This window comes from Equus caballus, chromosome 15, assembly GCF_041296265.1.
Source record: "Equus caballus isolate H_3958 breed thoroughbred chromosome 15, TB-T2T, whole genome shotgun sequence".
In the NCBI taxonomy this organism is placed as follows: domain Eukaryota; kingdom Metazoa; phylum Chordata; class Mammalia; order Perissodactyla; family Equidae; genus Equus; species Equus caballus.
The window spans coordinates 46113691-46139220 of NC_091698.1; the positions used below are offsets into that span (position 1 = coordinate 46113691).

The 25530-nt window shown below is 35.1% G+C and overlaps 1 protein-coding gene across 5 annotated transcripts in view; it reads left to right on the forward strand.

Moving 5' to 3' along the window:
* The window catches only part of EXOC6B (exocyst complex component 6B), a 579301-nt gene that overhangs the window by 293307 nt on the left and 260464 nt on the right, over positions 1-25530 (forward strand). For all 5 annotated transcript variants that reach the window (XR_011425979.1, XR_011425980.1, XM_001492091.7 and 2 more), the window contains 4 exons: positions 12564-12635; positions 13587-13684; positions 15185-15290; positions 16158-16267. Coding sequence is in view for 3 of the 5 variants with exons in the window: in XM_001492091.7 (XP_001492141.2) it covers positions 12564-12635; positions 13587-13684; positions 15185-15290; positions 16158-16267 (386 nt within the window). In the remaining 2 variants the exon portion in view is untranslated. The remainder of the gene's footprint in view (positions 1-12563; positions 12636-13586; positions 13685-15184; positions 15291-16157; positions 16268-25530) is intronic.

Here is a 25530-nt window from a genome sequence, read left to right on the forward strand (position 1 = left end):
CTTTTATGGATGCTCTTTGCCATAAGAAAATAGCAGTTTACATTTATTGGTTGCTGTCTGTGTCTCAGGCATTGTTATGCGTACTTCATATATATTTCATCCTCACTGCAACCCTATAAGGTAGGTATTATTATTATATTTACCTTATGGTCTGGGGAACTGAACCTCAGAGAGGTTAAGTAACTAGCCTAACGTCACACAGTAAGTAGTGGCGCTTCAAATCAAACCCAGACAGTGTGACTCCAGAGCCCATGTTCTTTTTTTTTTCCAGAGCCCATGTTCTTAGCCACTACTCCATATGGCCTTCTATAATGCCTATTAATAGTAATCTGGCATTCACAGTTTATTCTTACTCTTTGAAAAAAAATGTTTACAGCATATCAATAAGTTGCCTTATTATGAGTTTTCGTGATCTATTGACATATTTTATCATATCATGAATTTTTGGTGATCATCTATTTCATAGAGGGAATGCTGGGTCTGAATTAAGCATTCTTCATTCAGTATTTCTTGAACATTGATTACATGTTGGGGCTGGAAACACAACAGTGAATAAGACAAAGTCTTTGGTTTCAATGAGTTATTTTTTAAATGTGGGAGATTCTCAATAAATAAATAAGATTATCAGACAGTGAGAATGCAATGCAGACAATTAAAATACAGTGATACATTAGGACAACAAGGTGCCTGCTTTTGATTGGTTAGTCAGTAGTATTCTGAGATCGGAATACCAAGAAGGAGTCATTATTTATGCAGAGATTAATTAAAAGAACGTTTGAGGTATAACAAACAATAGTTCAAAGGCTTTGAGGTACTTTTATGTCTAAAGTGTTTGAGAAATAATAGTAAGGAGTTAATAAAAGAAGATAATTTAGCATTTAAAAATTTTCGGTAAATAGCTCCAGTATCCATTTAGTTGTGCTAGCTACAAACTTAAGTCATCCATGACCTTTCAACTCTCTTTATCTGTTCATCAGCAAGTGTTCCAAAGTAAATGCCATGTGTAAAATCTATAATTGAAGAGACTGTAGTTGTCTTAGGGCATTAAAAAATGTCCGGAGTGGTTAGAACATAGAACTTAGAAAGCTAGGCAGCTATGGTAGGAAGTAAGAATAAAGAAGGAGCAATAGGTAGGTGTCATGTTATTTAAGACCCAATCGATCCTTTATGCAGTGGGCTAAATGGAGTGTGTGTGTGTGTGTGTGTGTGTGTGTGTGTGTGTGTGTGTTCGGGGTCGGGGTAGAGTAAATTAGAGTGAGGCGATCAGATTTCCATTTTGAAAAGATTATTCTGGCTAAATTATGAATGAGGGGTGAGAATGGATGTGAGGAGAGCAATTATTAGTAGGCTTGTCTAGTATTCCAGTAAGAGATAATGATAGCTGGACCGAGGAGTGATAGTAGATATGGAGAGATGTGGATGAATTCAAGAGATTTTTAGGAGGTAAGATCAATTGTGCTTTCTGATGGATTAGATACAAAAGGTAAGGTTGAAAGAAATACCAAGGTAATGCCTAAGTTTATGGTGTCCTTCCTTGGATGATAGTGTTGGTTTTGATGGTTTCGAGTGGGAGGTTCATGAGCTGCCTTTGGATATGATTACTTTGATTTGCCTTAGTGCCTTCTGAATAGCAGGGTTTGGAGCTTGGTTAATGTACAAGTTTGAAACCAAGGAGGATGTGTTGCAAATATTTTTCTCCTTTTATTTTTGTTTATAGTTTCTTTTTTAGTATTTAAAATTTTTAAATGTTTATGTATCTAATTATATTTATCTCATTTTAAAATTTCCTTCATTGCTTATATGTGGCCAAGGACTTGATCTGACATCTACCTTTTTATCCTTTTGTCATAATAAAGTCTGGCAAATTTGAAAATACTTTTCAAAAGTTCCTGGCTGTTCTGAGACTAAAACACAGTCCCTCACCTATTTTATGGCTTGATTTTTACACATATTTGTATTTACTACCCCTTGTTATTTATTTTCATTGTTTTTAGTAAGTCTTACATGTGAAATTAGTGAGTTAAAGGATCCATACATTTCTTAGGCTCTGGATGCGTATTGCTAATTTGCTTTACAAAAATTATGGAACCATTTAGCACTCTGGGCATCATCTATTAGGATGCCTATTTCCCTTTTCCTTTTACTCCATAGAAGGTTATATTTACAAACAAAAAATCATTCCCAATCTGTTAGAAATTATATCTTAATTTACTGTTTTTCTTTGATTAATACTGATACTGAAAATCTCTTCATATGTTTTTAGTTGTTTGTATATCTTCTTAGAATTTCCTGTTCATAAGTCTTACCTTTATATTTTAATAGGTTTTTAAAATATTATTTATTAATAAAACATGGATGTTATCCTTTAATCTGAATGCGAATCTCTAGTTTGATATATAGGTTGTAAATATTTTCTGTTTGTTTCATGTGTTTCTAACCTTTGCTTTTCTTTTCCATGGCTTTACAGAAGTTTAAAATTTTTTGTGTAAAGTTTATTAAAATTTAACTTTACAATTTGTCTTCTTTATTCCAAAGAATATGTTATTATTTGTCTATATTTGATTTTAGTATTTCTACAGTTACTTTTTGTACACGTAGGTCACAAACATAAAATGTTTGTTTTAGCATAGGGTGTGAGGTTAGACTCTATCTTTAATTATTTTTAAAATGACTCATCATTTCCAATAACATTATTGTGATAATCTGTTGTTTTATTCAACTCCAGTTGCCTTAACAAAATACCATAGACTGGGGGACTTAAACAACAGAAGTTTATTTTCTCACAGTTCTGGAGGCCAGAGGTCTGAGATCAGGGTGCTAGCGTGGTTGGTTTCTGGTAAGAAATCTCTTCCTGGTTTGCAGATGGCTGCATTCTCATAGTGTCCTCACATGGCCCTTCCTGTATTTGTATTCAAGTGTCTCCTCCTTTTATAAGGATACCAGTACCATCAGATTAGGGCCCCACCCTTATGACCTCACTTGACCTTAATTCTCTCTCCAAGGCCCCATCTCCAAATATAGCCACACTGGAGGTCAGGGGTTCAACGTGAATTTTGGGAGGACACACTCAGTCCATAACATCTGTCCTTTCCCAACATATTTTGAAGACCACCTTTATCAGGTAATGATATATAAATACTAAGGTCTGTTTCTAGGCTCTGTGACCCTCCCTGCTACCCTCTTTCCTTTCCTCTCTTTGTCTTGAACCAATACAACATCATTTTGATTATTACATCTGATATTTAGTGTGGTTTAATTTCTTATAGGACATGTGTATCTAAAATCCTCTGTTTAAAATACGCTATTTGTCTTCTTACTATTCTTCCAGATTAATTTGAGAATCACTTTGTCACATCCCTTCTACCACTTACCTCCCCCCAAATTTGAACTATAGTGTTGTTGTGTAGTAAATCTATACATTAAAATGGAGATAATTGATATATTTCAGTATCTGGTATTTTTCACAAGGGATGTGTATATTTTTCTGACTTATTTGCCTTTATGTCTTTTGGTAAAATATTTTATATGCTCCCTTTCTAAGTTCAAGTTTTGGTGTTTTATGGTTTTTTAAGGTAATATTTTGAGAAAGATTTTTTTTTTCCAATCATTTTTATTAACTTGCATTACTGGCATTCTATGGGAGAGAAGTCCCTTATTTTGTTTATTTTATATCTGTCCATTTCACTGATTTCACCAATTTTATTTTTTTCCTGGGAAAAATCTGTTTTTCTTTTAGAAAACTTAGAATTCTTTCAAGCAATTTCTTTTTTGTAAAGCAGTGGTTCTTAACTTTTTGTGTGTAACTGATACATTTGAGAATGTGACAAATCTATAGAACTCTTTCTGCAGGAAAATGTACTCTTTTCTTCATCATACAATCGTATTTGATGTCATTAAGAGTAGGATACTTTCCAAGGGTGCTGATTAAAGTGTACATCTATAGAGAAAATTAGCTTTAAGGGAGTTTTTCTTTGTAGGTATACTGTATATTCTTTTGAACTGAAGAATAAATGACAAACCTCCCTGCTCCCTCCCCCCCATGCCCATAGTTCAGCATAAATCTATAGAGGCAGAAAGTAGATTAGTGGTTGCTTCGGGCTGCAAGTGGAAGAGGAAGGAGGTGATAGCCTAATGGGCGTGGAGTTTCTGTTTGAGTTGAGGAAAATATTCTAAAATTGACTATGGCTATGTTTGCATCTATACAAAAAGCTAAAAATTGAATTATATACTTTAAGTGAGTGAGTTGTATGGTATGAGGATTGTATCTCAACATAACTATTAAAACATAACTCAGCATTACATTTACTCATTGAACCATTTTATCCATTATGAGACAGAGTAGTTGATGCCACAGATGCTAATTCTATTTCATGACACTATTTATTGTATCACATTAACCCAGCAAGCAAAACAAAATAAGAACAGCCCAAACATCAAATCTCAAAAACAAACACCAGATCTGAGTGACTATGTTATTTGTTTATCAAAGATCTATATATTTTTCTGACTTTCTCTGTCACTATTTAAAACTGCTGTTTACTTTTTCTGATTAAATTATTAGTCATTGCATAAATTGGAAACATGTTGAAAGATAACAATATTTTAGGTATTAACGTGTGCAGTATTCTCAATGCTGATTTCAAAACGTGGTAAAGATCTCACACAGTCCATCTCACTTAGAACTCAAATTTAGCGTTTTGCTAAAATATAATAGTACAAAGGAGAGTTCACATCAGGAGTGGTTCAATATTAGAAGATCTGCTAATATAATTGCTAATGTGATTGTTAATAATATGATAAACAGATCACCTGAGAATACTGAAAAGATATTTTTTAAGATTCAAAATTATGGAATAATGTAACCCTGTGTGGCCAAAAAACCTTGCATTTTATAGATATTAAATATTGGACATTTTTTCTTATTATATGATAGGTGGACAAGAGTGTGCACTGTCACAGTGATTGTACGCACACCCACATTGATACCCATCCCCCCCCACACATATTTTAAGTAATTTTTGAGTCAAAGGTTATACTGAACATATGTGTCTTCCGAATCTCCTAACCAAATTCTCATTAAAATAACATGGGGGAAAAACAAACTAAAAAGATAAAATATGAAGTGCCATCTATAGGCCAGAAATTTTGAAAAATTTCTTTGAATTTAGAAAACAGATGGAATCAGAATAATGACTGAACCTGAGAAAAGAAATATTTCATTAAATAGAGTGGAGGGAGGTATTGTCAATGTAGGAGACATTCTTCCAAATGGAATCTAGGAGCTCTCTAAATTCAGAGTTAGCAAATAACAAAAAGCAGAAATGGGCCTAGGAGAAATCATAAGGGAAGTTATTTAGAGGTCTGCTTTCCAAAAATCGTGGCCAGCCAGCTGCTTACTCAGTTCCTTCGGCCAACCTTACCATCTACATAAAGAGACAGTAGCATGGCAGTGAAGTTCTCTAGTACTACTTTTTGAACAAAGTGATTCATCTACCCCACCAACTCTTTACAAAGAGTCTATAGTCAGTTTCTTGTGAAGAGGATGTTGTTCTTGTGAAGAGTCAGTTTCTTGTGCAGAGGATGAAACCTGTACGAGTTATCCATAGTAATCAACCTAGTCCTTCATTCCAAAACATGAACACACAGTCAAGAGTCATAAAATATTGTAGGAAAACCAATTACATCAAATGGAAGACAACAATAAACAAATAGAAGACAATAATAAACAAATAGAATATTCATTAGCAAATACAAATTATCCATGGACTAGTAGAAAAACTTAAAAGTAATAATTATTTCTGATTTGAGGAATATAGGAGGCTTGATTACTCATGCCAGCCCTTCAGCTGGAAACAACTAAAAATGCTTCTTTATGTGTATACATAAGATGTTCTTCAAGTCTCAAGTGCTTGGTAAGAATATTAAGGAATTATCAGGCCAAATCCAAGGGAAATTGAGAGTCCAGAGAGATAGGCTAAACACTTAAGCTGCCTTTACCTTGAGGTCACTTGTTAGTACAAACAGTTTGAGCATAGATTTTGACAGACTCTTGGGGCTACCCAAGATGGAGAGGCTAATATGGTGCCCTTCTCACATTAAGCTGGAAAGGACTATTCCTTTCAGGTTAAGGGTTGAACCAGAAGTAAAAGAAGAAGCAGTCAAAATTCTTCCCTCAAAGAAATCTTCAGGTCCAGGAGGTTTTATCTTCAATTCCTACCTTATGTAAACATAGAAAAGAGGAAACACTCACCAGCTTGTTTTATGAATTGTGTGTAATCTTGATAAAACCAGATGAGGATAGTATAAGAACTTGTAAACTCATAAATATATAGATCAGGCTCATTCATAAATATAGATCAGAAATCCTAAATAAATAGTAGAAAACGGAATCCAGCAATTTACAAATGGCGTTAATATATTGAGTTTGTATTAGCAAGGCAAGCTTGCTAATGCAAGGCTTAATATTCCAAAGTCTATTAATGTAATTTAATTTAACACATTAATATATTAAAAATTATATAATCATTTCAAGAGATACAGAAAAGTGTTTAGTAGAACACACCATAAATTTATGCTAACATCTTTTAGTAAATTAGAAACAAAAGAGAATTTCCTTAAACTGGTAAAAGCAGTCCTCAAAAACCTATGGCAAATATCATTTAATTACCATCAGTACTATTTTGTATTGTACTTGAAGTCATATCCAATGTTGTAGGCCAGAAAAGTAATAAACCTTTGATAAGAAGAAATAAAATTGCCATTTTTTTAGGTGATATATTTTTTACGTTGAAAATCCAAAGGAATTTACAGAAAAATTATTACAGTCAATAAAAGAGGTTAGGAAGTTTTCTGGATACAAAATCAGTTGTCTTTCTGTAAACCAGGAATAAAAGTTGAGAAATTGAAATTTTTTTTTTTTTTAAAGATTTTATATTTTTCCTGTTTCTCCCCAAAGCCCCCCGGTACATAGTTGTATATTCTTCGTTGTGGGTCCCTCCAGCTGCGGCACATGGGATGCCACCCCAGAGTGGTCTGACGAGCAGTGCCATGTCCGCGCCCAGGATTCGAACCAACGAAACACTGGGCCGCCTCCAGCGGAGCGTGCAAACCCAACCGCTCGGCCATGGGGCCAGCCCCGAGAAATTAAAAATTTTAAAAGATAAAATTGAGACAATAGCATAAGTGAAATGTAGTAGAAATATATTTAAGAGAAGGTGTTCAAGACCTCCATGGAGAAAATGCTAAAATGTTATTGAGACTAAAATGAATTAAAGAAGACCTAAATAAAATTGAGAGACATTATATTCATTGATTGGAAGAGCTATGATAGATATCAGTTCTCTCAAAATTGATCTAAAAATTTAATTAAGTGCCAGTCAAAATCTCAGTAATTTTATTTTGGGGAGGATGAATACTTTACAAACTGATTGTAATATTTTTTAAGCCAATACAAAGAGCAAGAACAACTAAGAGACTCCTTGAGACAGGAATAAGGTAGGCGGATTTCCTCTACCAGTTCAGGAGATTTAATTTAAAAATCGTATTAATTTAAGGCATTCTTGTAATTGTCATTGGGTAGATAATTGGAACAGAATGAAGGACCTCCAAACAGATGCTTGATATTTATAAAAAAGATGGCATTCCAGGTCAGTGGGTAGAGGACAGACTTTTCAATGAATAGACTGGAACAATTGACTGTCAGTATGGGGAAAATAATATACCAAAAAATGAGTTTCAGGTGGATAAAATATCAAAATGTGAAAGGTAAAAACATAAATCTTTAAGTAGAGAATATCTTTATGATGCAGGATATGGAAGGAGTTCCTAAGTAAAATACAAAAAGCACTAACCATAAAGGAAAAGATATATACATTAACTACGTTAAAACTGTAAGAAACTGTATTAAAACTGTAAGAAAAAAATCAAAAGATAGTGGAAAAAATAAGCCACATAGTGAGAAATGATATTTTCAACACATAAAATCAGCAAAGAGCTAGCATAGAATATAAAGAATTTCTACACATTATTATGATAAAGACAGACATCTCAATAGAAAGAATGAGCAAAAGATTTAAACAGATACTTCACTGAAGAAGGAATCCACGTGGTTGAGAAACATGTGAAAGGTGCTCAACCTTAGTGTATCAGTGAAATGCAAATTAAAACCAAATGAGGTAATATTATGCAAGGATTGACAATACAAACGTTGATAAAGATATAAAGCAATCAGAGCTCTGATATACTACTAAGGGAATGAGTTAAAATTCGTAAAATCCTTCGAAAAAGTTTGACATTGTCTTGTAGAATTGAAGACCCCCATGAACCAGAAATTCTGTTCCTAACTATATTCCCTTGAGAAATTTGCCCTAAAACACCATAATATACATGCAAGAATATTCATTCCAGTATTGTTGAATTTTCAAAATTAGAAATGACTTAAATGTCCATCAGTAAAAAAATGAATAACTTGGAGCCTGGCCTGGTGGCATAGTGGTTAAGTTCATGCGCTCCACTTTGGTGGCCTGGGGTTCATGGGTTCGGATCCCAGGCACAGACCTACACACCACTTATCAAGCCATGCTGTGGCAGGCATCCCACATATAAAGTAGAGGAGGATGGGCACAGATGTTAGCTCAGGGCCAATCTTCCTCAGCAAAAAAAAAAAAAAAAAAAAAGGGAAGACCAATCTGGGTTGAACTCATCAGATGGAATACTGTACAGCATGACAATGACCAAACTATAGCTATATACAGTAGCATAGATGAATTTCACAAGTATAATGTTAAATGATTGAAGCAAAACAGAAAATTATACATACAGTTTATTTCCATTTATTCAATATCAAGAAAGAAAATAATGAGTAAGGCTGAGTATTTACGCAATTACAAAGCAGTGAAATTAAGAGAATGAACGGACAAGCCACAGACTGGGAGAAAATATTTGGAAAAAGCATCTGATAAAGGACTGGTATCGAAAAGATACAAAGAACTTTTAAAACTCAACAATAAGAAAACAAACAACCCAATTTAAAAGTGGGTAAAAGTTCTTAACAGACACTTTACCAAAGATGTACCGATGGCAAGTTAGCATACAAAAACACTCTCCACGTGATGTATCATGAGGAAATTGCGAATTAAAACAACAATGAAATGCCGCTACACACCTATTAGAATGGCTAAAATCTGAAACACTGGTAATGCCCTGGCCCTGAGCTAGAGGAAATATGGAGCAGCAGGAGCTCACATTCATTGCTGATGTGAATGGAAAATGGTGCAGCCAGCTTAGAAGATGGTTTGGCAATTTCTTACAAAACAAAACATAGTTTTGTCGTATGATCCAGCAGGTACACTCTAGGTATTTGTTCAAATGAGTTGAAAACTTATGTTAACACAAAAACCTGTACTTGCATATTTGTAGCAGCTTATTCATAATTGCCAAAACTTGGAAGCAACCAAGATGTCCTTCAGTAAGTGAACGGATAAACAAACTTAGGTACGTCCATATACTTGCATATTATTCAACAGTAAAAAGAAGGAAGCCATCAATCCACAAAAAGACATGGAAGAAGCTTAAATTCACATTGCTAAGTAAAAGAATCCAATCTGAGAAGGCTACATGCTGTATGATTCCAACTATATGACATTCGGGAAAAGGCAAAATTATGGAGACAGTAAAAAGATCAGGTGTTACCAAGATTCAGGAGAGGGATGGAATTATGAATGAACAGGTGGAGTGCAGGGGGTTTTTAGGGCAGTGAAACTATTCTCTATGATGCTGTCACAGTGGAACATAGCATTGTACATATGTTAAATCCCATAGAATATACAGCATAAAGAGTAAACCCTAATGTAAACTATGGACTTTATTTAGTAATAATGTGTCAATATTGCGTCATTAATTGTAACAAATGTACCACACTAATGCAAGATGTTGTAATAGGGGGAAGTGTGCATGAGTTTATGTGTGAAGGACAGTATGGGAACTTTGTGCTTTCTGCTCAGTTTATCTGTAAATGCAAAACTGCTCTAAAAAGTAAAGTCTATTAAGTTAAAAAATACAGGGCCGGCTCCGTGGCTGAGAGGTTAAGTTCTCGTGCTCCGCTGGGGTGGCCCAGGGTTAGGATCCTGGGTGCAGACATGGCACCACTCGTCAGGCCACGTTGAGGCGGCGTCCCACATCCCACAACTAGAAGGACATGCAACTAAGATATACAGCTGTGTACAGTGGGGTTTGGGGAGATAGAACAACAACAACAAAAAAGATTGGCAACAGTTGTTAGCCCAGGTGCCAATCCTTAGGAAAAAAAAAATACAAAGAAACAAAAAACTCAGGAAACACATGGAAATGATTATCATAAAAGTCATGATATTGTTTCAGTGGGAAGGAAAGGAGTTGTGATTAGAGCCTCTGGGAGCTTCTGGCATGCTGGTGCTGTTCAGTCTTTTTGCCTGGTAAAATTGTACATATACATTTTCTTCATTTTTTTTCTTTATGTATATGATACTCACAATTTAAAAAAATGTAGGAAGGAGGAAAAGGATGCAAGCAAGCCAAAGAAGGGTGGAAATCAAAGATAACAATTGCTTTCTTGGAAATCTATGATAGAGAGATGTAATTCAAATAGAATAGAGAAATTTAATTCAAAGATTAAATAGATAAAATTGCATATTTCTGTTGTCAAGAAGATAAAGTCAAATATAGATCCAAAAATATGAAGCAAAGACACAAAGAGATGGAAAATATGAAAGGAAAGTTGAGAAATATGGATCCTTGATTTTGGTTGTATCTAATAGAAAGAAAGGACAATCACTATGAGGGGACTTTAATAATTAAAGAAATAAAAGAAGGAGATTTCCCTGTGATGAAAGAAGACTAGATTCTTAAGGGTGAAAGGCTGCATTGAATGCCAAGCAGGGTAAATTGATGGGAGACAATTTTCTCACATCTGAAATTTTGTATTTTAGTTTGAGGGCAAAAGAAAGATGTTTTCAAACATTTAAGAATTCAGAGTTTACTCTTTACTGGTCTTGTTTCATTGGGTTCTACAAAAAATGAAAAAGAAATTGAAAATATAAGATGGGGTAGGGTTAAATAAATTGTGTGCAAAAAAATGAGTAAGGCTCATAAATATATCTAAATAACTGATTATTTGTAAAGTTTGATACTATTAGGAATTCATACAAAAGGAGAGAATTAATGTTTAAAAGGTTTTTTTAATGAAAACTCTAGAGTATTTCAAGTAAACAGTGGGCACAAAGTACTTAACTTATTAATAACCACTATACCATAATTAAAAGAACTGATTCAATGAAAAACATGAGAGGAAATAAAAAAGAAAGAATAACTTATTGTAAATAAAAAAACTTAAAATGAGATGGGTGGAATAAGTCCAAATATGTCATAGTTACAGGAAATGTTAAAGAGTGAGAAAGTTTTATAGTTTGGTTGCTAAGAGATACTCACACAAGACTTAAAAAGATTGAAAATAAACAAAGGAGCAGAAAGGCAATATCCTCCAAAGAAAATGGAATTGAAGTTGAAGACTAGTAAATGGGAGAAGAGAGAAACATTTTGTATTGATAATGAGTTTTAACCCGCCCAAAAGGCAATAGCCTTTTTACAGGGGACAAGAAGCAGCAATATGCAGAAAACAAAACTGTTAGTAAGAAGAGAAGCTGATGAACAGCACCGTTTTGGGAGAGTTCAGCACATCTCTTTCAGGAATGGAGAGATCAAGCAGAGCGCACGGAATGAAACTGTAATTAAGAGAATTCGAATATCACAATCACTGAACTTTTTTCATTGTGACATATGCATCTTTGTATCTTGCCTAGGGAAGCTATCTTCCATGTCATTTCAGTTTTCTACTTTGTTGATAAGAGCTTGTACATGGACTTCATTCGTAATTTTTATTTTCCTCTGTATTTACATTTATTTTTTCTTGTATTTTTTGTATTATTTAGTTTTGTTTTCTGTTTATTGTTTAATCAGGCTTACCTAAGATTTGTCCACTGATTTTATTTTTAATTTGAGCTTTTGGTTTAAATGGTTATATCTTCCATGTGTTCTCTATGCCGTTAGTTCCTACTTTTTGTCAGTTTTGTTCTCTCACTTACTTATGGTTAATTTTGACTTTTTTGGCATAGCTTCATGAGTTGAGTGCTTAGTTTGTTTATTTTCTCTTTTTTGTGTTTTCTAATGTTTGCCTGTAAAGATATAAATTTATTTTGAATATGGTTTTAGCCACATTCCATAGGTTTTGTATGAAGTGTTTCATTGCCGTTCATTTAAAAATAATGTGCAATATCAACTTTGATTTCTTCTTTAACTGAAGAGTTATTTAGAAGTGTGTTTTTAAATTTTCAAGTGTTAGCAATGTAGATCATGGCTTATTGGAGTCTCTACTCAGCTCTTCCCTGGCTGAATCTGGTGTTACCTTAAACCAGGAAAGAGTTGGACCCTTTCTAGGGAGCCTTCAACAGGTGAAGCATTGAACAAATAAATTAAAATTTAGTTTTATTTTTAATAATATGTTTTTCCTCTTTGTCTTTTATTTCCTTTAGTCTTATTGCTCTGATCCAAACCTCGTGTTAGATTTGAAGAACCTCATTGTGCTTTTTGCTGACACACTTCAGGTTTGTGGCTTCTGTTTACATATGTGCACTTATCCGGATTAGTATTTCAGCAGCTCTCAATCTTTTCATTGTCTGCCTAGGCTTGAATAAGTACCTCTAAGTTTTTAGTTGTGTTTCTTCTTTTCCTAAGCTAGTTCTTTTTCTCTCTTTATAGCATTTCATGGTCAACACCTTGACCATTTATGTACTCATAAATAGTTCCCATCCTCTTTTTTTCTCAGAGCAAATAAATTAATTGAACCACTCACTACCTTAGTTTTTCAGAAGGTCCTTAATTCAGATATGGTGCCTGAGTGATTTTGGAAATTCTTTTTTTTTTTTTGAGGAAGATTAGCCCTGAGCTAACTACTGCCAATCCTCTCCTTTTTGTTGAGGAAGACTGGCCCTGAGCTAACGTCCATACCCATCTTCCTCTACTTTATATGTGGGACGCCTACCACAGCATAGCTTTTGCCAAGCGGTGCCATGTCCGCACCCAGGATCTGAACTGGCGAACCCCCGGCTGCCAAGAAGCAGAATGTGTGCACTTAACTGCTGTGCCCCTGGGCTGGGCCCTGGAAATTCTTAACTACCATCTTGAATAATGATTATTGGTTTGAACCACATGTTATATCCAGTAAACTAGCATTAGAAGTGAGATTGGCAGCATTTTCAATTTCTGTCCCTCCTCCTGATGGTTGTTGGAGAACTTAGCTGACAATATACTCAGTATATATTCATTTGAATTTTCTTCTTTTAATTTTTTTCTGACTGGCTTAGATATTTTGGTATGTATCTTTTAATTTTTGAGAGAAAAACACTAGATATTAGATGGGAATGAAAAATTCTCCTATCATGGTTTCATTTAAATTGTTGACCAGAGAACAAAAATATCTTTCAGTGCCTAATCTCTCTCATGTTGCTAAAAAAAATCACCTTATAAAATGCAGCTGTTTTCTTATTTTGTTTCAGGTGTATGGTTTTCCTGTAAATCAGCTTTTTGACATGCTGCTAGAAATCAGAGATCAGTATAGTGAAACTCTGCTGAAGAAGTGGGCAGGTATTTTCAGGTGAGAAATCATCTATAGTATGTGTGCACACACGTGTTTCATACATAAGGTTTTTTAGATGGAATAAGCAACAAGTATATGTGGCTTATATTTTCTAGCTATGATCCAGGTTATGATTCAGAATTCAGGTAAATTGCAGTGATGTCCCAAATAAAGTTCTCAGGATATTCAGTCTCAGGGTATTAGCACCTGCTGTGTGGGGAGCCTCCAAATTCCATTTTGGTTTTTTTGCTCCTTTTAATAAGTGTCAAATACCTTGGTTCAGACCATCCAGATCATCTTGTATATTCTTATTCTAGATTTTGTTTTTGTTTTGTGAGGATCATGCCTACTCTACTGCTCACATATAAGATAGTGACTTTTAATCCCTTTTGAATAATTTAGGTTTTTCTGGAACTTTCTTTGAAGACTCATTCACGTGATTCCTATTCTTCTTTTTTCTGCACACACAAAGAAGGGGCCTATTACAATCTAACATTTAAAGCATATTATTTAAATAGTTTTTGCAACATGTGTACAATAAGAAGAAAGCTATTCTGTTACCTCCCACTCATAATGTCTCCCTGGCCTCTTTTCCTGGCATATTCTCCGTGTCAACTCACCTGAGTTTCTTCTCCTTTTGAACCTTTACTTCTTTGCTTAAAGCGATCTTCCTGCTCACTGCAAGACCCCTTCCCGAGATCAACTTATCCTGTTTTCCAATTCTTACAGCTTTAAGATCTTACCTTGTTCCTTTAATCTTACTCCTCACATATCTCTGATAATCTCTTGGCCAACTCATTTGTATATTAATATAAACATTTGTATTTCTAAAAACCAGGTTTATCTAATGGTACAATGTAGTGGAGGATTATCTATAGGAACCTTAAAATTTAGTGACACGATACATCCACAGTCTTAAAAGCTTCTCGTCTGATGCCTTGAGCAAGTTTCTGTTTTGATTTTGGTAGTATGGTTTCTCGTTTTAAAGATGCTCCAATCTAGTTAAGGAGCCAGAACCTATGAATGAAAAAAAATTCATGATTAATGCAGAGCAGTAGATGAAGGAAATGAACGTAATTTGGATTATTATAGAAGTACTTGTCCTCATCTGCCAATTTTGAAGGTTAGAATAGAAGATCTGGTACAGGATTAAAGAACATAATCAAATATATCTTATTTTAAAAAAACACACATCTTTTGTTGTTTTCCTCTCACTTGCCTTAAGGCTTCAACCTGTTGCCTTGAAATTTTCTGTGTCATCTGTAAATCTCAAATACTATGAGCTCATGTTTATAATTGTGTTCCATTTGTTTCAGAGTGTATTTTTCTTTCTGTCTTCTTTTAAAGATGCCGTTACCTGAAACCAAATAGCTGTATCATAGAAGCAATAGAATAGGGACTTGGAAATGTGATATACGTACAACCATTGGAGTTCACCTGAAAATTACGTGATCACTACAGCAATTAACCCACCCTTCCTTCCCTCCTTCCTTTCTTCCATCTTTATTTTCTTTATAGAAACATACTTGATTCTGACAACTACAGTCCTATACCTGTAACAAGTGAAGAGATATATAAAAAGGTGGTAGGACAATTCCCATTCCAGGATATGGAGCTGGAAAAGGTAAGGAATACTTTAAAATAAACATCTCTGTTTAATTTGGCATCCTCTAAAAGCTTTCCTTGTATCAGTCTCATTAAAGATATTACCTCCGACTCAATGGGTTAGAATTGTAGAATGCCTTCAAAGGATGCTTTTTGAGCCCAGAAGAATAGAAGTTCCTGTTTTGGGAATCAGTAGATGGCTTTGGGGTCCTCTCACCTCTGAGTGTTTCGGAGTTTGCTGGGAGTGTTCCAGTTTAGTTTATACTTTGAAATACTTGCTTTTATTATACTCTTAGAACATTTTCTCCCCAAAACATATAGTAAGGTTTACCCTGTGTGCGATATAATTTTATTGGTTTTGACAATGCATTGAGTCATGTACCTACTACTACAATAATGATACAGAACAGTTCCATCATTCTCCAAAATTCCCTCATGCTGCTCCTTTTTAATCAATCCCCCCCACCCCAGCCTTTGGCTACCACCAGTCTGGTTGCTATCCATCTACTTTTGCCTTTTCCAGAACGCCATATAAATGGAATCATACAGTATATAAAACCTTTGAGACTGGCTTCTTTCACTCTGCCTAATGCTTTTGAATTTCACCCAAGTTGTTACATGTATCAATAGTTCATTCCTTTTTATTGCTGAATATGTACTATAGCTATCTTTTCATGAGTTGAAGGATATTTGAGTTACTATTTATTTAAATTTATAGCATTCTTTTTGTATCAAGAAATCTTTGGAGGTACCTTCTTAAATTTGAGGTTGTTAAGCAGATAGTTTACAATGTGGAAGAAAATTCCTTTTGCATTTTAATTAATTTATAAGTATCTTCAGTGTATGTTGGTTTGTGACTTGCTTTCTTTAATTCTTGGATTTACAGCAACCATTTCCAAAAAAGTTTCCTTTCTCTGAATTTGTGCCAAAAGTTTACAACCAAATTAAAGAATTTATCTACGCCTGTCTGAAGTTTTCAGAAGATCTTCATCTAAGGTATAGTATGAAACAGTGGAAATGTAACAGATCCTGAGATTGTGACTCTATATACAAAAAAATTCTGAAAACCTTTCAATATCCCCTTCAGCTCTGACTTTGAAAGTCTTAGCATTAGCCCTTCACAGCATGGCGCTGCTGGAGCTGTACAGTCATGGTGAAAGGGAAAGGTGGAAACCTTTGAATCATTTGTTTTTATTTGTTTATATTTTTTATTTGTTTTATTTTTATTTTTTATTTGTTTATATTACTTATTTTATTCTCTACTATTTTCTTTACAGATTTGTGTTTCTACACTTTCTATTAGTGAGGATTAGTTAGGAAAGAGTAGTATAACATATTAGTTTTTACATTCTACTTGAAATTTTAAGGCCATTAGGGGAGTAGCAGGTAAAATCTTTTGGAAATGCTCTTCTTTCCCAGTATTCTCTGGACTTGTTAAAGGTACCCATATCTCCTTTAATTTAGGTTTAAGTATTTAACTAACATGTATTGAGCCTATTTATATACCAGATATGTCCCGGTTACTGGGAATAAAGACACATTTCTTTGCTCACAGTCAGATATCGTCAGTATCTACTGAGGATAATAGACATGAAAATAGACAGTTAAGATATACCATGGTGAGTATTGTAATATGTCTAGTGTACTTTCAGAACACTTAGAAGAACACTTAATTATCTGAAAGAATTTGAGGGAGAATAGTCATCATGATTGGCTTTCTAAAAGGACCTCTTCTTCTCAGTGAATGACACCACCAGTCATTAATCCAGAAATCAGAGAATCATTTTAACGTCTTATTTTCTATTAATAACTATTTTTTCTTAAAAATGAAGTTTCAGGCATTGGTCTGAATTCTTGTAAACACTTTACAAATACGTTATAACATCTGTAAAATTCAAAATAGTACTTACCTATTGAGATACTAGGAAGCATACACCATTTGTACATTGGAGAAAAGTGAGGTAGAGAGAGGTTAAGTAACTTCATCAAGGTGAGACAGGGAGTAAGTATTCAAGCCAAGATTCAAATGTGATCAGCTTGAGCATCAACAAAACAATGACTGCCATGTTTAGAATTCTTACTCTCTGGCAGTCATTGTATTATTGTTTTATATGCCTTATCTCAGGTAGTTGTCACAATGTTTCTCTGAGGTAAGTATTAATTATTCCCATTTAACAGATGAGGACAGTGTGCATTCGTAAGTGTCTCCCTAAATCTAATTGTTGACAAAATTTTATTGATTTTTTTTTCCCAGCTTTTTTCTTCGAAGCTCTCTCTTCCCACTGTGGCTGCTTTCATTCACATTGTAGTCATATTTGACTTGGAGTACTGAAATAGTCTCTGACCTCTAACTGTGCTTTCCCATCTATCCTTTCTTTGTCCTCATTCCATTCTGTATGCCCCCTGGAGTTATTTTTCTAAAATAAAATTTTAACTTTACTCTTCTCACCTTTGTAGGAATTCCTCATGGCCTACAGGATTAGGTTCACACTCTAGCCTGACATGTGTATCTGTCTGCTTCCTCCCCAACTCCTTCACTTACTCCCCGTCTACCCTTTCTAGAATCATATTCCAGGATGATTTCTGTGTCACCCCATGCTTCAGTCATACCAACCTATTTGCTGTTTTATAATCATAGCATGCATTTTTATACCTCTCTGACTTTGCTCATGACTCTCTCTCTGTACTTAAAATCATTTTTTCCCTGTTACTGCTCCTGACCAGCTTCTAACCATCCTTCATGATTCAATTTAAGCATCCTGTGCTGAGTGAAGCCTTTCTTACCACTTTCATCCCTAATGGAGTTAATGTACTGACTCCTTTGTGCTACTTGTGTACCCTATGAATACTATTATCGCAGCTCATCTTACATTTTAATGCTCTGCTTGTATCTATGTGTTTTTGTATGTGCTAGACTGTAGGCTCCTTTGTTTGTTTATTTGTTTGTTGGTTTATTCACCATACCTTTTGGGTAATCTATTATTTGTTAGATGGAGCTTGTTAGTGAGGACATAAAGCTGCTGAAAATATGTTCACTGTCTTCAAGGAGTAATCTACTGAGGAACTGAACAATTAGTGATAAGTGCTATGATGGAGATACACAGGAGCAACATAGGAACCAACCCTGAGACAAATTGAGGATGTTAGAAAGAGCTCTTGAAGGGTAGAAACACTTTAGGTTTTGTTCAATACGATATCTCCTGCACCCAGCTCAGTAAAGTTAAAAAAAAAGTGAATGAGTGAATCGAATGTACGGTATACCAGGCAACTCTGAAAATAAACTTAGTTGGAAAATAGTTTGAGTAACTTGTTTACTAGCCCCTCTTATTTAGTAAAAAATGAAACATGAGGTTTGTACAATTAATTTGTTCTTTTCTCTGAAAATGAGATTGATTTCATAGAAATGTTCTCATGGAAATGAGATTATCTTTGAAAGTTATAAACTAAAACATTTTTCCCCCAGGATCCCCCCTCCCTACCACAACGAAATGACCTAATATCAGAATGGTCTCTAGGGTACTGTTAGGTACGTTACTGGATATAAGTTACTACAGATTCATTGCATAGTGACTTTTTCTATCCTCTTTTGGAGAAAAAGTAATACAGTAAAGGGATAATGTGACTAAATTGTTCAGAAGTCTTTTTCTTGCTTGACTATATTAGGCTTTTGCCTGAAAACTCCCTTTGATATGTTTAACACTGACAATTTAAAATAAATATTCAATTCAGGGGAATTTTGCAGCTTCCCTTTATGCTTTGGTTACCATTTACCTTATTTCCTGGACTAAATTTACCTTATAACTTGGAGTGACAGAGATCACTTTGACAATCATAGCTGTCATGGGATGGGAGGGTTATAGAATAGGATGTAAGACATAATGTGTATAAAAACTTTGGTTCTCTTAAACGCAAGGTTCTCAATACAAGAGAATATGTATTCTGCTGCTGTTGGATAGACTGTTCTGTATATGTCTGTTATGTCCATTTGGTCTATTATGTTATTTAAGTCTGCTATTTCCTTTTCGATTTTCTGTCTGAATCATATATCCATTGGTGAAAATGGAGTATTGAAGTTCCCTACTGTTAATGCATTACTGTACATTTTCCCTTCAGTTCTGTTAATATTTGTTTTATATATTTAGGTACTCCAATGATGGGTGCATATATATTTATGATTCTTATACCTCTTGATGAATTGCCCCTTTTCTCATTCTGTAGGGGCCTTCTTTGTGTCTTGTGACCAATTTTGACTGAAAGTCTACTTTGTTTGATATAAGTATAGCAAACTCTGCTCTCTTTTGGTTACCATTAGCATGGCTATCTTTTTCTACCTCTTCACTTTCAGCCTATGTGTGTTCTAAAGTAAGTCTCTTGTAGGCAGCATATTATTGAATCCTGTTTTTTTAATCCATTTAGCCACACTGTGTATTTTGATGGGAGAATTTAATCCACTTGCATTTAAAGTAATTACTGATAGATAAGAACTTATTATTGCCATTTCGTTATTCTGATTTCTGATTGTTTTGTATTTTTTGTTCCTTTCTGCCTTTCTGTCTTCCTTTGTGATTCGTTGATTCTTTGCAGTAGTATGCTTTGATTCTGTTCTCTTTAACTTTTATTTATCTACTAGAAGTTGTTGTGTTCATCATGAGGTTTACATAAAACATCTTACTGTTTTAACAGTGTCTTTTTAAACTGATAACAATTTAACTTCAATTGTATACAAAAACTCTACACTCTTCCTTCTCTCCCCTGACATATTTTATGCTAATGATATCTTTTACATCTTTTTGTATTATATGTCCATTAACAAATTATTGTACCTATGTGAGCATACTTCATTTTATTGCCCTTTGCAGATAGTGTGTTTTTATAAGACCTTCCACCAGCTAAAAAGATTGTGACTTTCTGAAGCCTCAGATGATGGTTAGCATTTCTTTAGCAATAAAGTACTTTTTTTTTTTTTTTGAGGAAGATTAGCCCTGAGCTAACATCTGTCGCCAATCCTTCTCTTTATGCTGAGGAGGACTGGCCCTGAGCTAACATCTGTGCCCATCTTCCTCTACTTTGTATGTGGGACGCCTACCACAGCATGGTTTGCCAAGCTATGCCATGTCTGCACCCGGGATCTGAACTGGTGAACCCTGGGCCGCTGAAGTGGAACGTGCGCACTTAACCACTGTGCCACCAGGCTGGCCCCATAAAGTACTTTTTAATTAAGGCATATGCATTGCTTTTTTAGACATAACGCTGTGGCACACTTAGTAAACTATAGTGCAAACAAATTTGTATGCTGTAGAAAATCAAAATATTCATATTTCTCACTTTATTACAATATTCACTTTAGTGCAGTGGTTTGAAGCAAACCCACAATATCGTTGAGGTATGCCTGTAGTTATTTTAATGTTTTTGTTTTTTATTCTAGAGTTCAAACTGACTTATGCACAACCATTACAGTATCATACTGTTCTGAATTTGACTGTATATTTGCTTTTACCATTGAGTTTTATACGTTCATATGTTTCATTTCCTTTTATTTCAATTTGAAGAAGTCTCTTTAACATTTCTTGTAAGGCATATCTAGTGGTGCTGAAAACCCTCAACTTTTGTTTGTCCAGGAAAAATCTTTATCTCTCCATTTCTGAAGGACAGCTTTGCTAGATATAGTATTCTCAGTTGGCAGCTTTTTTCTTTGAGCACTTTGAATATATCACCCCACTCCTGTCTACACTACAGTGTTTCGGCTTTTCTCTTGCTGGTTTCAAAATTCTCTCTTTGCCTTTGACTTTCAGCAATTTGATTATAATATATCTTATTATAATCTTCTTTTGGTTGATATTGCTTTGGGTCCTTTGAGCCTCACATATCTTGATGTCCATATTCCTTACAATATTTCAGAGGTTTTCAGCTATTATTTCTTTAAATAAGCTTGCTGCCCCCTTATCTGTCTTCTCCTGCTGGGATTTCCATAATGCGAGTATTTATTCTTTTAATGGTATTCCTTAGGTCTCCTATGCTTTCCTTACTCTTTGATTCTTTTTCTCTTCTTGTTCTTCTTTCTAATTTCAAGTAACCTGTCTTTGAATTCACTGATTCTTTATTCTGCATGATTGAATATGCTATTGATCCTCTCTATTGAATTTTTCAGTTCTGTCATTGTATTCCTCAGCTTCAGGATTTCTATTTGGTTCTTTTTTATAACTTCTATTTGTTTAGTAAAATTCTCATTTTGTTCATGCATTGTTTTCCTGATTTCATTTCATTGTCTCTCTGTATTCTCTTACATCTCATTGAGCTTCTTTAAGATGGTGATATCAAGATGATATTCTTAAGATGATATTAGGATTTTAAGATGACATTTTTGAATTCTTTTAGATGATATTTCAAATTCTTTGTCAGGTATTTTGTGGGTCTCAATTTTTTGGAGTTTGGCTACTGGAACTTTATTCGTTTCCTTTGTTGGTGTTGGTGAGCCTGCATTTGGTTCTGCTTTTGGGGGCACAGAGATTGATGTCTCCCCCCAGGTCCCTGGGTAGTCAGGACTACTACTGGACCATGGCTGAGAGAAGCTGGAGCCAAATCACAGGGCCACTTCAGGCCCTGCATTGGGACTGAGAGATTCCTCCAGGGGCACTAATGGGCATTTCTCTCACTGGGTTCCTGGGTAAGCAGGGCCCCTGTTGGACCGTAGATGGGAGGAGCTAGAGCCAGGTTCCAGAGCCACTTCAAGATCCACAGTCAGCCTGAGGTCAGTGGGTGTACCTCTAGGGGCACATATGGATGGGTCTCCCGTTGGGTCCCTGGGAAGTCAGGACTACTCCCTATCCATGGCTACAACAGGCTGGGGCTAGGTTATAGGGGTGCTTCAAGATTTGCATTAAGACTGAGAGGCAGGCCTACCTCTGCGTGCATGGATGGGTGTGTGACCAGGCATGTCCCTGTGTGGGCAGAAGTACTCCCAGCCTATTGCTGAATGGACCTGGGGCTGAGTTACAGGGCTATTTGAGTATTTGCACTTAGACCGAGGGCTTGCTTCAGGGTCATGGATGGGCATGTCTCCTTCCCAGTTGTAGATGGGCAGGATTGGGGCTAATAGGGGCTGGAGCCTGGTCACTTGAGGGTAGCCCGGACTGAAGTTGGCAGGCTTGATACCTAAGGCACAGGTGGGCATGACTCTTGACAGGTCCCTTGGCAAATGGTGTTGATATTAAGGCCAGACAGGCTGTAGCCAAGTCCACAGGGAGTCGGGGTCTGTTCCAGGGTCTGTAGCTGGGACTACAGTTAGCATGTGCCACCTGAGCATGGGCTTGCCTTCTCAAAACAGCCCTCCTTGATATTAGGGTACACTGGGGTTTTATAATCTCTTATCTGGATCCCAGAGTTCCCACAAAGGCATTTTTGTCTGTGGATGGCTGCCAAATTATTGTTGCTGAGGGGGAATATGAGTGGAGGACTTCCTATTCTACCATCTTGCTGACGTCACCCCTCTATTTTTAATTGCTCATGAAGAAAATTACTTGTCTAAAGCAAAAATAGTAATGATGTCTAGTAAAAGTAAAAGTAAATGCAGGATAGTAATAGGACAAAGGATGTGAAATAGGAATTGGATATACTGTTGAAGGTTTTTACATTATACGTGAAGTGGTATAAGATTTTTTGGGAAAATACATTTTGATATATTCAAGACATATGTTGTAAGACCTAGAGCGACCACTGAAAAAATGTTCAAAATTGGGTGAAACTGATAATAGTGCACATAAAATGGCATCACAAAAGAAAAACACTCAATTTGAAAGCAGCCAACAAGAGAGGAAAATAGGAACATATGAGAGGTGGAACAAATAGAAAACAACTACAAGATGGTAAATTTCAATCCAACCGTAGCAATGTTGCATAGGCGCTGGACTGGAATGTGAGCTCTGCAGTTGTTGAGTCTGGTGCTCACTAAATGCCACTTAGATTAAGTTTGTTAGTAGTGTTGTGCAGATTTTCTATATCCTTCCTTTTTTTGGTCTACTTTTTCTGTCAGTTATTGAGGAGTGTTAAAACTATCCAACTATGGTTATAGATTTGTCAATTTCTCTTTTTAGATCTCTCAAATTTTGCTTCATATGTTTTGAATATAGGTTTTTAAGTTCCTAACAGTTAGGATTGTTCTATCTTGTTTTATTCATCCTTTTAATTTTATGAAATGTCTCTCTTTAAGTGTTAAAAATTAGAATAGTTTTAATATCTACTTTGCCTGATAATAATGTAGCTGTAACTTCTCTTTTTTATGGTATGCATTTGGCTCCTATTACTTACAACCTTTTCCTTTTTTTTAATATGTTATTTTCAAGTAATTTCAACATTAAAAAAAATAGATACCTTTTACTCAAATTCACCAATTTTTGGCATTTTGCCAGATTCGCTTTATTTCTTTCTTCCTCCTTCTTCCCTTCCTCCCTCCCTCCCTCTGTCTCTCTCTCTCTCTATGTATACGTGTGTGTGTGTGTGTGTGTGTATGTGTATGTACTGTAAGCCCTGATGGTTTAGGTTAATTAGTTAAGATGTTGTTTGTTCTCTCTGTATAGTTATCATTATTTTTTGTTTTGTAATAAGTAATGTTTGTGTTTGTGTTGAAACACTTTGAGACTATGTGTTTATTCTGTTAGTTATCAGATGTCCTCTTCCTCCCTCCCCCTTATGGTATCCCTTAATGATTCTTGCCTGAATCAGTTTTTTTCTCTAATTACTAACTTATGATTTTTTTTTTCTGCTTTTTCTCCCCAAATCCCCCCAGTACATAGCTGTGTAGTTTTTAGTTGTGGGTCCTTCTAGTTGTGGCATGTGGGACACTGCTTCAGCATGGCCTGATGAGCCGTGCCATGTCTGTGCCCAGGATCCAAACCAGCGAAACCCTGGTCCGCCACAGTGGAGTGCACGAACTTAACCACTCGGCCACAGGGTTGGCCCCTAACTTATGATTTTTAACTAATTTATAATTTTTTAATTCCTTGTATATATATCACTTAGCAGTTTATTTTAAGGAGTTCCTCCCCATCTGCTTGCTTGCTTTCTATCTATATCTGTCTTTCATTTACCTATCACTAGATCAGACTCATGAATTCTTACTTCATTCAGTTGATTCATTCCTTTACTGTCTATGTTTGTTCTGATGCTCAGATTGTCCCAGGTGTAGCTCACACTTGAGCTGCTTCAAACTGGCTCCTTTACCTTGTTGATGCCCTCCTATCACTTTTGGGGGAGATTTCCTTACGTAACCATGATATCGTTAATTTCTCCAAAGAACCCAGTTCCTTCTAGTGCTGAGTGCTATCTTGAAAATAAGATCTGGGCATGTGACCTTAAATTTAAAAGTGTCATTTTGAATTAATAAATAGTTGGGTATTGATTTTTTATGTAATCTGCCTTACTGGAGTGTTTATTCCACTACATTAATGTATTTAGTGATGTGGTTTCATTTAAGCCTTCAGTCTTACTATTGATTTTTTTTTTTTTAATGTTTATTTTCTTTCCTTTTTTTTTTTTTTGGAGGAAGATTAGCCCTGAGCTAACATCTGCTGCCAATTTTCCTCTTTTTGCTGGGGAAGACTGGCTGCGCCACCAGGCCAGCCCTTTACTGTTGTTTTTCTACTTATTCCATGTTCTCCTTCCTTCTTAATTAAGTTTTTTTAGTATTATGATTTATTTTTACTATTAGCTTACTTGAGTATAACTTGTTTTATTTATTGTTTCTGTGGTTGCTCTGGGAATTACAATGTACATCATTAACTTATCACAGTTTACCTTGAATAATATTATATCACTTTACATATAATTTAAGAATCTTACAACAGTATAATATAATTTATCTTCTCACTCCTTTTTTTTATATTGTTGGCATATATATATACCTGTTTTTAAACCCTAAAATATGCTGTTTGTGCTTTGAACATTTGAAAATATTTTAAAATTCAAGAAAAAAAGTAGTTCTTTATATTTACCATATATTTGCCATTTTCAGGCCTTCTCATTTTTTCCTGCAGATCTAGGTTACACCCTTTGGTATCATTTTCCTTTAGCATGAAGAATTTCTTTTAGCATTTCTTTTAGTGTATATCTGCTGATGTTAGATTTTCTTAACATCTGTTTGTCTAAAAATATTTTTTCACCTTTGTTTTCAAAATATATTTTTCAAGATATGGAATTCTAGGTTGACAGTCCTCGCTTTCCTCGCGCTTTAAAGATGCCATCCCACTGTCTGCTTCATTGTTTCT